This window comes from Charadrius vociferus, unplaced genomic scaffold (genome assembly GCF_000708025.1).
Source record: "Charadrius vociferus isolate BGI_N301 unplaced genomic scaffold, ASM70802v2 scaffold18, whole genome shotgun sequence".
Taxonomy (NCBI): Eukaryota; Metazoa; Chordata; class Aves; order Charadriiformes; family Charadriidae; genus Charadrius; species Charadrius vociferus.
In genome coordinates this window covers 437,529-450,705 of record NW_009649565.1, presented here as the reverse complement: position 1 = coordinate 450,705, position 13,177 = coordinate 437,529, and the positions used below count along the sequence as shown (strand labels likewise).

At 56.4% G+C, this 13,177-nt stretch overlaps 1 protein-coding gene across 1 annotated transcript in view; it reads left to right on the top strand.

Moving 5' to 3' along the window:
* The first annotated feature begins 4,004 nt into the window (after nt 1-4,004).
* Nucleotides 4,005-13,177, top strand: part of RADIL (Ras association and DIL domains) — a 19,942-nt gene continuing 10,769 nt past the window's right edge. The window contains exons 1-2 of the mRNA XM_009890063.1: nt 4,005-4,040; nt 7,212-7,867. Of these exons, the coding sequence (XP_009888365.1) occupies nt 4,005-4,040; nt 7,212-7,867 (692 nt within the window). The remainder of the gene's footprint in view (nt 4,041-7,211; nt 7,868-13,177) is intronic.

The window sequence follows — 13,177 nt, the reverse complement described above, 5'->3', positions numbered from 1 at the left end:
TGGAGACCCAACCGGCCCCGCCGAGCAGCACCGGGCAGGGGGCGGGCGGGGGGGGCTGCGCTGGGGAGACGCAGCGCCTTGGCATCCTTGTCCCATGGCACATCCCTTGGGATCCTTGTCCCGTTGCCCACCCCGGGGGTCCTCGTCCCATTGCAGACCCCTTGGGATCCTTGTCTGGCACATCCCTTGGGATCCTTGTCCTGATTGCAGACTCCTTGGGATCCTTGTCCCATTGCCCGCCCTGGGGGTCCTTGTCCCATTGCGTATCCCTTGGTATCCTTCTCCTGACTGCAGACCCCTTGGGATCCTTGTCCCATTCCACACCCCTGGGGGTCCTCAACCCATTGCCCATCCCTTAGGATGCTTCTCCTCATTGCACACCCCTTGGGATCCTTGTCCATTGCCCGGCCCTGGGTGTCCTTGTCCTATTGCACGCTCCTTGGGATCCCACTGCTATTCCGCACGCGCTATGTCACCTGTATTCAGCTGTTTGTGATTGTCTTGGCATCCCAGGCCTTGGCGGGGAGGTGCTGGGATGGTGTGTCCCCCCGTGAGGCTGGAGCAGTTTCATGCTGACTTGTAACTTTAGCAGAGAAAACTCAGGGGAGTTTGCTACTTGCTTGGCAAGTGCTTATTTTCAGCACTCTCCAGGATCAGTTAATTATCGCTGGAAAAAAAATTATTGCTAAGAACTTATAATTAGGCAGCCTACCGAGACTCTGCTGCTCGGAAAGCAGCAGAAAGCAAACGCTCTTTGTGAAACGGTTCTTGCGTGTGTGTGTGAATAGAACTGCCCTGGCATTTGTACTTGCGCATTACCGGAGAGCTGATGCACGTTGGCGGCTCAAAAGACCCTGCAAAATAATGAAAAAAGCCACACACAACCCTGCAAGGAAAGCAAACCTGCTAAAAGGACTCCTGTTGTCCGTGTAGAATTGGGTCCCAAAGCGTAAAAATGTGTTTGTAGAGGTATAGGTGCCTTTAGGACAAACTGTTAGTTCATCTTTGCCGGACTGGGACTGCCTTTATGTCCTGCTTGAACGGTCCCTGGGCAGCGGGGTCCGGGGCACTACCTCAGAGTGCCTGCTGCTAATAATAACACGGTAAGGAGTTTACCCGCTCTGATCCGGCTAAAGACAGCACCGAGGCTGGCATCGACGTTATCAGCCTCCGATCTGTCCCTAGATTTAGACGGATAAAACTCACACAAGAAAAGGCCGGGCTCGGAAGCGGAGACATGGTCCAGACTGGAAGGGAGTGGGGGCTCTGATTCAGAGCGGAGGGGTTTGGACTGTGCCCTGGCAGCCTCGGCGGTAGGTAGGGACGGGATCTGCAGAGGGGCAGGATTTGGAGCCGAGGAGCGCACGTCAAAGCCGCCGTGTCCAGGGTGTTCTCATTTCCTTTGCTCTCTCGAGTTATAATTTGTTCCACATTGCAGCGCCGGGGCGGCCTCTCCCTCTGCTCGCAGCATCCAGGCTGCGGTCGTTGCCATTAGATCGAGGCTGCAACTCGAGTGGTTTCTGTCCAGAAAAAAAAAAAGAAAAAAAAAAAAAGGAATTTTTTCAAATCGAGGTCTGGGGAAATCGCTTTTCTGGTTGCCGTTCTGGGTTGGTTATAGCTGAAATCTCACCGCCCATCCGTACAGAGCTGTGCCTGTGCTGGGATGAGCCCTGGGGAAATTCCAGAAGATTAAAAAGTGTTTTTAATAGTGCTGCTGCTCTTCCCAAAAGGGAGTGAGATGACCTGGTAGCTACAGGTTGACTAGCTTGATAGCATCCCCCCGGGGAGAAGAGGGAGAAACCTGGCTCAGGCTTTAATTGATTAAAGACTACAGCACTGGGAATAAATTCCTGCCATCCAACGCAGCTATATGGAAAATAACCCCTGGCAAGGCGAAATTATTTCAGTCTCCAATGCAAGAGGTGACTCTCTGGCTGTAATACACTTTTATGAAGCATTTGAGTTATGCGAGGTGATATTCTTGTAAAAATCTGCACTTTCCAGTATTAAAAAAGTCAGTCCAGTCCAGTATTTAGTGCTGACATTATACAGTGTCAAGAAAGCCAGTATTAAATAAACCCGATCCATTTCAAAGGCAGTTATCGGAGGAGATTATCACCGCTGGGCACTGCTAGCTGGTAGCGTGCCCTCGGTGTTTCAGCGCTTTTATCACTAATCTGGAAGGAGATAGAAACGATTTCTGGAAAAACCCGGGGCTGACCCAGAGCAGCAGAGAGCGTTCATCGCTTGTACCAATCCGGACAGTAAACTGGGCGAGCGAAAGGCATCCTAACCGGAGCAGAATGGAAAAATGGCAGTCTTCTTGCACCTAAAAATAATACCTGGAGTTGTACGTGTTTTCCTGTCCCTGATCTGGATGAGGAATTTTCGGCAGGAGCTGCTGAGAGATGCTGGGAGAGGCAGCGCGGGGGCTCACCGGCTCCCTGCTCCAGCGGGAGCTGCCCCGGGGGGGCTGCTGTGTGTCTGTCCCCATTTCTATGCCGGAGCATTGAACGTGTGGAGGGTAATGGGAAATTTTGCTCTGAAAAAAAAATAGCAGTTCTTTGTATTTCCGGTCAGGGTGTTCTCAGAACCGAATTTGGGCTTGTGACAGGCAAACCCAGGCTCTCTGTGTCGGCAGAGGAGATGTGGGAACCGAGGGGAAGGGACTCAGAGGCTGGAGAAAACGTCTCACAGCGAGAGACGAGATGGCCGTCCAGTTACGCTACTCGTAAATCAAATCAAAGAGAAACAAGGGGGGGCTTGATTAAAGCGTCTAAATACTCTTGCAGAGGAGAAAATACGTGCTAGCCAAAAGCTCGTTAATTGAGCAGAGAAAAGCATGACAAGAATCAATGTCTGGCAGCTGAAGCCAGACACACTGGAAATAAGGCATAAATATTTAACTGGTAAGAGCGATTAATCATTGGAAGTAACATCAAGCAGCAGAGGTGGCTTTAGCATCTCTTTGCCTTTCGCATCACGGCCCGCCGCCCTGCCGAAAGTTTCTCCCGTAGCCCCAGTGCTGGGTCAGCAAGAGGGGCTGGATGGAACCCACACCGAGGCCCTGATTAGGTGATTTAATTAGATGGCGTGTTTGTCTTTAATCACGGCGGAGCCATGGAAAAGAGTGTTTCTTGTGCCCTGCCAGCTCTTTCTAAGAAATACCTGTGAAATCACCACAGGTGCTTCGCAGGTGCTTCTTCTCTCTTTCGGTTACCAGTGGTCGCGTTCCCACAGAGTCTGTACTGGGAGGTTGAGGGAATGGTGCTTGGTGGTTCTCCCCGATGTCCGGCAAAATAGACTGAGATTCAGGAAAAACGTATCTCGATGAGCATCCCGGTGTGTTGAGGCTGCTGGGGGAAGGAGCTGGTCCAGGACCCGTTGTCCACCCATGGGTGAGAGAGCATCGTGCGCTTGGGAGATGGAGATACAGGTCACGGGGTTGTTGCTGGTCCCATCTCCTCCCCTTCGCCTTTCCTTTCCGATAGCATTTTTTTTTCCTCTATAGCTGTTCTCTCTGTCTCTTTGCAATGGGGTCGATGCTGTTGGGCATCACCGTGGCTGGGTTTGCTCCCTGTCCCCCTCAAGGCTGCCGTGTTCCTGCTGCGATGGAGCCCGAGCTTGGGGCTGGTCTGGTCTTCCCCATCTACGGGCTGTGGCTGGACGAACATGTGCAAACATGCCTGTCACGGGCCACGCGTCCCCGTGGGTTCCCGGGGTCAGCAGCCCTAAACTGAAGCGAGTCATTGGGCTGTTTAGTTTGAGGTGGGGGGATATAGTGAGATGCTGAGCTATATACATATATGTATAATATAGTCTGTGTGCAAACGTGATGCACATCGGGAGCAGAGTCGCAGCATCTCTGAGCCCTCTGAAACCACCGCTCTGTGGCTGTGAGCAGCCCAGGACCGCTCCTCCTCTTCCTCTTGCAGAGACGTGACAGACACCCGCCTGGGACGATGCTTGACGGGGGGGAAGGCCCGTTTTGAGAAAGACGATGAATGGCAGGAGAAAAGGCACGTGAGAAGGATGGCAAGGTAAGGGGAGGCTTTGCGTGGGCGCTGGGTGGGAGCAGTGGGAAGGAGCTGCTCACCCGTGGTGGGAGCAGGAACCTCGGAGCCTGCAGGAAAGTCCCCGGCAGTTGCAGAGTCGGTTGTGGTGATGGAGGGACATGTGGTGGTCATGTGAATGCCAAAAGCATTTGTCATAGCTCTGCAGAGTAAATACAGACAGCGCTGGCCGGGGAAAATAGCAGGTTTTGGTGTGGAGGAGGTGGAGGTTACCTGATAGAGATCCCACTGGGAAGCAATCACGGGCTTTTGGCTAATTACTGTATAGTTGTTAGCAGAGATGTCACCAAACGCTGAAGAAAGGGACTCTCTGGAAAGTCTGGGTCATGCTTCTGCAGCTGCAGGCATGTGTCCTCCAACAGCAGACGGCTGCAACGGTGGGATGGGGAACCGGGCTGCCTGCAGTGAGGAGGGGGCTCCTAGGCTGGGGAGGTCCGGGAGCATGTGGCCCACCAACCTGCAGGAAGATGTGTCCAACCAGTTAACGTCCTTGCCGGCTTGTCCCCAGGTAGCTGGGTCCAGCTGGAGCATCCCCGCTCTCGCAGCGGGACCCAACAGCATCTCACGTACCATGGTTTTGTCTTTAGCCCCCTCGGAGATGCCCGTGAACGGCGTGCTTGGGGATGAGGGAAGAGCCCATCTTGTTATCATGGTATTGCATCCGTTCCAGTCCTCTGCGTTATGCTGTCTTTGGGATAAGGTTGCAATTTCTCAGGTGGCCTGAGCTGGTGCCTGATGAAATCGCACCGGTGTTGCTCCAGATGTTGAATAACAGGGTGACCAGGCTAGAAGCTTCTCTCAATCCAGGCTTCATATTTTTCACCCCCGCCCCAAGAAACGCCTTTGTCCCTGCACTCTGTGGAAGTTGCATTTGATGGAAAGAGCAGGAAAATGGCTGAGCTATAAATAACATATTCAAAACCAGGCAGGGACCTGCCAGAAATGAGGATGGTGTCTCCGTCTGTGATGTGGGCTTGGAGGAATGATTTTACCAGCAGCAGATGTTAAAAGGTTTCCCTTTGTGCTGGAGGTTGTTCAGGGTGGAGGAGATTAAATCTGCGAACTAAAACCAGTGATTTGATGACAAAGGTTTGTCTTTTGCATCCTTGATGGCAAGGTCTCGTAGGGACACTGGGGTAGTTTTTCTTCTGGCCGATGTTAATGAGGGCTGGTGGGGCCGTCCTAACAGCCCGGGGAAGTCGTTCTTGAACCCGACTGTCTGCCGGTGCCCTGACCTGCTCCCCAGGTTGGGTCTGCCCGGTGCTCCCGGGAGATGTCACACAGCAGACACGAAGGGATGTCCCCAGGGATGTCCCCAGCAGCAGCTCCGGGCTCAGCCGGAGGAGGAGCAGCCGCATGGCGGGGAGCCGTAGCTTTAACCCCATCCCTGCCTCAGTTTCCCCAGTTGCGAGGTGGGAGCAGGGACTGCCTTCCCTGTGGTGAAGCTGCTGGGGCCAATGCTTGGGTACGACCCACAAGACGCTGAGCCCCGTTTCCCAGGCTGGTGGCTAAGCCCAGCTCCGGCGAGGCAGGCAGCAGCGATGTGCCAGCGCCGGGGCGGCTGCCGGGTCCCCTCCCTGCCCTGCAGCGCCCAGACAGACGCCGTGTCCTCACTTTCGGAGCCAGAGGGTTGGGAAGAAGGACAAGCTCCAACGTTTTCACAGTCCTGGTGGGACTTGGGAGGGGGGGGGGGGGGAAGGGGTAACTTGGGGTGCCTGGGATCGCACAGCTCCCAGTCCTGCAGCCTTAGCGCTTGCTGGTGCCTCAGTTTCCCCACTGACAGCGTCCAGTGGACCTCTAGTCCCAGGATGGGGAGATGTACAGCCTGCAGATGTCCTCCGTGCGTGGCAGGGAGGCTGTTTCTGGGTTAGAAGGTGACCTCTCGCATTAGCAGCAGGGACGCTTTTTCTTCCTGAATTAGATGGTGGTTTGGAGGTTTTCCAGGGCCGACATCATTCTGCCTGATAGCGCTGGGTTTCCTCCGGCGGCGAGATCCCGCCTGAGCGAGGTGGGGCTGCGGATGCAGAAGGCCGCCAGCCCAGCGCTCCCCGGCCCTGCACGGCTGCATCACGCGCACCGCCGCGCATCGAGGCGCTCCCGTAGCCGTGGGTAGGACATTTTGGGGGTCCCCCGTGTATGCCCCGAGTCCCTGCCCATGCCCGTTCCCTGCGGGCAGGCTGCACCTTGTAAACCTGGAGGTGAGGGAAGTCCCCATCCGGTCCAAATCAGAAATGTTCAAATTCTCTTTCCGGACCTTCCCCGCCAGCGGTTTGTGGTGCAGCCGGCGGCGTTATCGGCACCGGGTGTTCGTGCATCCAGGATGTGATTTCAAAGCCGGTCCCAGCTGTCGGCTGTGACATCGGGCAGGACCGCTATCTGCCTAAAGCCAGAAGAGCATCGTGGTTTCCAGCCCGTTCCTGGTGATCGAGGTGCACCGGGAGCTATCGCACGGCCACGGCCGCGTCTCCTTCGGTCGCTGCGCACCCGGGGCCGCCCTGAGCAGCCCTGCCCTGGCTAACGTGACAAGGACAGCATCGTCAGCGATGCCACCGCGTGCTCTAACATCCTCCGCAAACTAGCAACAGATCTGCCAGAGTCAGGACATTTTTAGAAAGGCTAATTAAAGCCCATTTTCACCCCGTGCCTCTCGGTGAGCAAAAGCATTTAGCGGTGACCTCAGAGTGATTGAATTTGCACTTGAGCTTTCTGTTTCACCTCTAAAAAAATGGGATTGCTCCGTAAACTCGTTAGTGGAAGTAACTCTTGATGCCTTGGCTCCCGACCAGGATGGGCCCCGCCAAGTCCTGCTGAGCTCTGCTCTCTTCCTGCTGCATTTCTCTTGGGCGAGAGGGACCTCTTAATACACTTGATGGAGAAATTTGGGATCACTCCAGGCTATATTTGCAGGGACAAATCCATCCTGAGTTAACCGTGCTGCTGCCGAGGAGCCCAGCTGAGCTTGGCCGCTGATGTTTTGGGTTGCACAAGGGAGGTGGCCCTCCCTCGCTGCTGTCCCTTTCCACTTTGGAGGTGACAGTGGCTCCTCCGCAGCCACCAGCTGGTTCCTGCTCCCTCTTCCCTGCTGCACATCTGGCCTCCAAACTGCTGATCTTTCTCTTTTTCCTCTCCCCTGCCCAGCTGCGCCCCATGACAACCTCATGCACGATGTTTTATGGGTCCTCCTCCACCATGGCTCCACCGTCCAAGAACCGGCTGAAGCGCCAGAGCCGGATTTTCTCCCAAGTCTTGTACCGGACGCTGAGCTACAAGGACCGGAGCTCAACCTCCGCTTCCCCGGCAGCCGGCGAGGATGACCCGGCCGAGCTCTCCACCCAGCTCTCGGCCCCCGGCGTCCTGAAGATCTTCGGGGGCAACATCTGCGCGGGCACCAACTACAAGAGCGTGCTGGCGACGGGCAGCTCGGGCGCGCGGGAACTGGTGAAGGAAGCCCTGGAGCGCTACGGGCTGAGCCAGCTCAGCGCCGGGCAGTACGCCCTGTGCGATGTCATCGGGAAGTTTGAGGGCCCCGAGAAACGGTGGCAGACGGAGGGGCTGAGGGTCCTGGGTGACCATGAGAAGCCGCTGCTCATCCAGGACCTCTGGAAGCCCAGAGAGGGCTTCTCGCGGCGGCTGGAGCTGCGCAAGAGGGCAGAGGTGGAGGAGTTGGCAGCCAGGGACGTGGACACCACCACCGCAGGTCAGAGCCGGGCACGGGGCAGGGAGAGGGTCTCGGGAGCTGCAACCCCCCCTGAGATGCCTGCAGGAGATGCACCCCACACCAGTAGCTTTATCCCGTGTTTTGGGCACGGGGGGGTGGTGCAAGTGCTGGGTGGGAGGAGAGCTGTGTTTTAGCTGCAAAGCTCTTGGGTAGAGTTGGTACTTGGTTGCTCTCCTGCGTAATTTCCTTACCTGTGACCTCAAATATTTACCCCAGCGAGTCTGGGGGCCCACACCAAACCCCCAAGTGCAGCTGGGCAGCAGTGGGCAAGACCATGGATGTTGCCTGCTCTTCCCATCACCATGAGTCACCATCCCTGGATGTGTTTAAGAGCCGTTTAGATGTGGTGTTGGGGGATATGGTGTAGGGGAGAACTTTGTAGAGTAGGGTAGATGGTTAGACTCGATGATCCCAAGGGTCTCTTCCAACCTAGACAATTCTATGATTCTATGAACCAGCATCACCATCTCCCACCCCTCGGTGCAGCTTCGTGCCCGGCAGAGCGCTGCCCCGCTCCCCTGCAACCCCTGCCCCATCTCCCCAGGGGCATCCCCTGGGCCAGGCACCCCGGGCGAATCCGCAGGAGCAATTAAGCAGAATGAAAAGCTAATGAAGAGAGAGCAATATAGGGCAGGAGAACCACCCCCCACCCCCCGCCAGAGGTGCCTGATTGAGCCCAGGGCTGGCAGGAGAAGATAAGTGCATCGTTAGGAACCGGCACATTAATAAGTGACCCCAGCGCAGAGTAATGAAGTTTCCCTCCTTCCATCCTCAGCTAAAAGCCCTGTGAGGACGAGGGCTAAAAGATTTTTTGAAAAAATCAGGTTTTTAATTGCGCGATGCCCTTGATGGGTCTGACCTGCTGCTGGAGGGGTCTGGATCGGGCTGGGGAGGTGTCGGCCAGGGATGGGCACCAAGCGGTTCCTCCCGCCTGTAGGAAAGGGTTGTGATTGTCAGAAATAACCTAATGACAGTGCGGGATTACCTCGGGGCGCTCCGTGAGCGAGAGCCGAGGTTCCTCCAGCAGCAGCAGAACAAATGGCCCGACCTGTCCCGTGCTGGTGGGAACGGGGCTCCTTTCCCATCCGCTTTCACGAGGGCGAGAAGGAGCCCAGGCACACGGCGAGAAGGAAACCAGCCGTGGGCCTTTTGGGGGAGAGCAGATGCTGCTGGGGTCCCACCACCTGCAATTTACAACCGCGATTTTGCCTGGGTGCCCCAAAATCTGAGCGTGGATTTTGCAGCTTTCGGACAGGTCCCCATCAGCTCTGGGAGGTGGGGATGGACTCACCTCCTGGAAAACACCCCCCCAACTCTTGTATTAACGCTGTGCAGGGTGGTCCCTTGGCATCCGATGGTGAGACCGGGCTCCCCCCATCCCCGGCTGGCTCCAGTCCCTGTGTTTGCTCAGGGAGGGGACACTGCAGGATCGGTCCCAACTCACTGCACGTGTGACGCAAACGGGGAGAAGGGGGCTCGGGGCAGGGAGGGAGCTGCGAAGGCGGATGCTCTGCTCCTCTCTTCGGCTCTTTCTCCGGCTGGGATCAGAGAGCCCTTTTTTTGGAAGAGCGATGACTCTAAAAACAGCTTCTTTTGAACAGAGGAAAGGGCAGGAGCCAAGCGCAATGGTTATAGCACGCGGCGGGGAGGGCCACGTGGCAGCTCCCTGCCTGAGCCCAAGGTCACTTCAACTCTCGCCCTCAAGTTCTGCTCCTCAGATGCAGCAAGCAGCGTTCCCACCCCGTGTGGGAACCACCAGCGTGCCCCGGGTGGGCCGGCAGCCGTGGAGGGGGGTGACAGGGGGAAGGCTCCCACGCAGGCCAGGGGAGAGGCGGGCTCCGGGCTGCCCAGGGCTTGGCACCCTTTGGTATTTTCTGATGGAGGAGAAGTTCCTGACCGGATCGCGTGCCCTGGCTCTGGAAATAAGCCCGTTACACTTTCAATGTAGATATCGCTTCATTTGTTTCGGCACTCCTGGGTGGGGCAGTGGAAATTCTCCATTTTTTTTAACTTTTGGGTATTTTCCATAGCTGACCAAGCTCTTCCAACCTACACCCACGTTTGTTTAGGCTGTCTGCTCTGCAGACTACACAGCCCTTATTTGTCTTACCCGTTAAAAGTCTTACTTCTGCAGCCCTTTATTTTGGTGGCAGGCGCCTTTGCTGGTCTCTCCCTGTGCCGGTGGCACTGCCCAAAGGGATGCTGCAGGACTGGGACCACATTGTCCCACCCCATCCCCAAGATGCCAGGGATAGATGGATGGATGGGAGAGCAGTGCAGCACATATGGGGGGAGGCATCTGCTTCCCCCACATCCAGCGCCTCCAAAAAGACACCAAACTCCCAGTGTGATGGGGACTAACTGTGAGTCCTCTCCACCAGCATTGCCCTTGTCACCAGCCTCGAGCTGGCAGAGGTCCCTTTGCCGAACATCAGCTGCCTGCCCAGGGTGGCGGGGCGCTGGTGTGGAAAATGCAGCATCTGTGCAAAAATAAAGGGACTTTGGGCTTGCAGGTCCCTAAGGAAAAAAAAAAAACAACCAAAACCAAAACACAGTGATGCTGCAAAGCAGGATCGCCAGGGAAATACCTGCGGGACCCTTCCTCACACAGGGCATCGCTGGGACCACTGGTGTCACACAGGCTGGTGTATCACTGTCCTGCTCAGCTGGGGGAAAAGCTCCACACCCATCCATGACCTGTTAGCAAATAGCTTAAGAGTTTTATCTGCTCAGTTACCCATTATCCTAATTAGTTTATTAGCTGCTTCCCAGTGGGGAGGAAGGCAGTCACTCCTCACGCCACTAATTAGCAGCACAGGTAGAGCATCTCTGCAGCAAACGAGGTTGACAGCCTCTCTCACAGCTACCCCTGGCCCTGCTCCTTTCGGGGAGCGATGAGGCAGCGGTTAGAGAGCATCTGGGGGAAAACACCCGCGAACTGGAAGGTGTTGGGAGGGAGGTGCAGCACTTGGCATCTTTATGGCATTCGTCTTCCAAACCAGCCCCATTTTGCACCGTGTCCCGAGCTTGCCGAGGCTTTTCCGGGGAGGCCGGAGGCTGAATCGCGTGCACAACTTGAGAAACTTAGGAGTTAAGCCTGTTGTAGTAAAAGATGCTCTGGCAGGTACCTCTGAGGATCTGGCTTTGATATGCCTTAGCACGATTGCATCCAGGGAAGACTCCCTGCAGGGTCTGCGTAGCAATTACATTAGGAAGGACTAGCCCGACATTAGCCCCTCCTGGGTAAATTCAAAGCATTTCTCCTTTCCTGGGACCCGCGGAGTTCCTTATTGACTGATTTATTTCTCAACCGGGAATAGGGAACCTCTTTACTAGGCTGAAAATGAGGCGGATTCCAGCCCAGATCCCAGGCACTGCCGCCGGCAGGTTTCCCCCTGGGATGCAGGATGGGTTCAGAGGCAGCAGCTCGGCAGGAGGTGGCCAGGGGATGCGCGGTGCCCGGGGTCGGGGTGCCCGGCTCTCCCTAAGGGACGGGCTGCGATCCTGCTCCGTTCCCATCCGCATCGCCATGTGGCTTCATCACCTCCCAGCTGTGTTCCAGCTGTGCCGGTCAGGGGTGCTCCCGCAGTGTTTTGGGTGGGATAACCTGCAATCGCTTGGGAGGAGAAAACAGTACCAGAGGAATGAAAAAAAAAACCTCCCCCCGTTTTATGGAGAGACTTTGTTATGCTCAGGAAAAGAGCTGTGTTTATCTTTCCAGCGCAGCTCCGGGGTTAGCTGGGAGCCTGTGACAGGGGCTCTATCGGCAGTAAAAAAGCAGCTTTTTCCTGCACAAAATAAATACAGAAGCTTCCTTTCCCCCAGATAAGGGACCGGTGATGGCGTGTCTCTCTGGGCAGTGGGACCCCAGTCCTGGCAGCCCCCGCTCTGTCCCAGTGCAATGAGCTCCACCAGTAGCTGCTCCCCAGGACCCCTCTCCTCCTCCGCTCCCACGGGCCGGGCTGGGACCTGCATCGCCCCCGCCGTCCTTCATCCCCCAGGCCCGTTTCCATGCTGTGGGTTGGGGACAGGGCTCCCGGGGGGAGCCAAGGCCTTCTGCAGACATGTTTGGGGTGGCCTCTGGCATCCCCAGCGGCGCGGTTTGGGCTGTGCTCCTGCCCGGGCAGGCTTGTTGAACCCCCCCCGGATTTCACATCTGCAAGGACGCAGGCGTCCCGTGCCGTGCCGCTGGCCGTGATGGGGACGTGAGCAGGGCCGATTGCCTTTTTAAGAAGGACGCGGGGCACTGGACTGTTCGGGGCTGCTGGGCCATGCCTTGCCCTAATCCCAAGGCATGTAAACAGGAGGGGCTACTTTCTCCCTCTACCACCTCCTCCTCCCCATCCCCATCTCTTTCATTTTCCCAGCAAAGGAGCGCTTGATTTAAAACAAACAAACAAAAAAATGTATTTCAGAACCGGCAGCCCATTCCTCACCAAATAAGGCAGATAACATTTTTTTTTTTTTTTTTGGGGGTCTGAGCTTGTGAGTGTCCCTTTAAGCAGCCCTGGGCACTAGGCTCTCTGCTCTGTCGTCCCCAAATCCTGCTGGCTGTCCCCAAATCCCGCCGGCTGAAGCCTGCTCGCTGGTCAGCTGAGCCGTGAACGGGGCTCTGCCTCCGTGCTGCACTGATGCCGCTGCCGTGCTGCTCCCGCAAGCAAATCCTTTAGGTTTTTTTCCCTTCTTTTTGTCCTCCGCAAATGCCGGTGACCTGCTCGGAGGAGGCTGCCCACCCGAGGTACGAGCGTCGCCCATCGGACCCGCAACTTCTTGTTTCTCCTGCAGAGCTCCAGCCACTCTTGCAGCGTGGAGGGACCCAAGGGGACCCCCCCGTGGTCTGGGGATGCCACACCGGGGGCTGCTTTTGCAGCTCGGCCGGGCCTATTCATTCACTCCAGCTCACATTCGTCTTGTGGACAGCTCTGCCCGAATTGATGCTTCGGAGAAGTTAATTACAGCTTGCTCCTGCGGCAGGCAGGCTCCGATGCAGCTCACAGCTCTCATGCCTGGCTGATGCTGGGGGGGAATGGACACCGGTGGTGGCTTCTGCTTGCTGCTGGCCACCGAGTGCTGAAGGCCCGAAGGCATCATCCAGGCTCTTTTTCATTATTATTTTTTATTATTATTATTTTTTTGGAAAAGATTGAGCTAAATTGCTTTTTAGCAGAGGTTTCCTCTCACCCCCCAGCCCTGGCAGCGTGGCGGGGGGCGGGTGGGGGATGCTGCAGACATCAGCCCCCCGGTCAGTGGGGTTTGGGGGCTGGGAAGGGTCGGGACACCCCCTTTTTAGCAGGGGCATTGGGGCACAAAACTCCCCACCTAGATGTCTTGGCATCACCTTTCCGGGGGAAGGGCAGAGGACCAGGGGACCGCGTAGTCCCGGGGA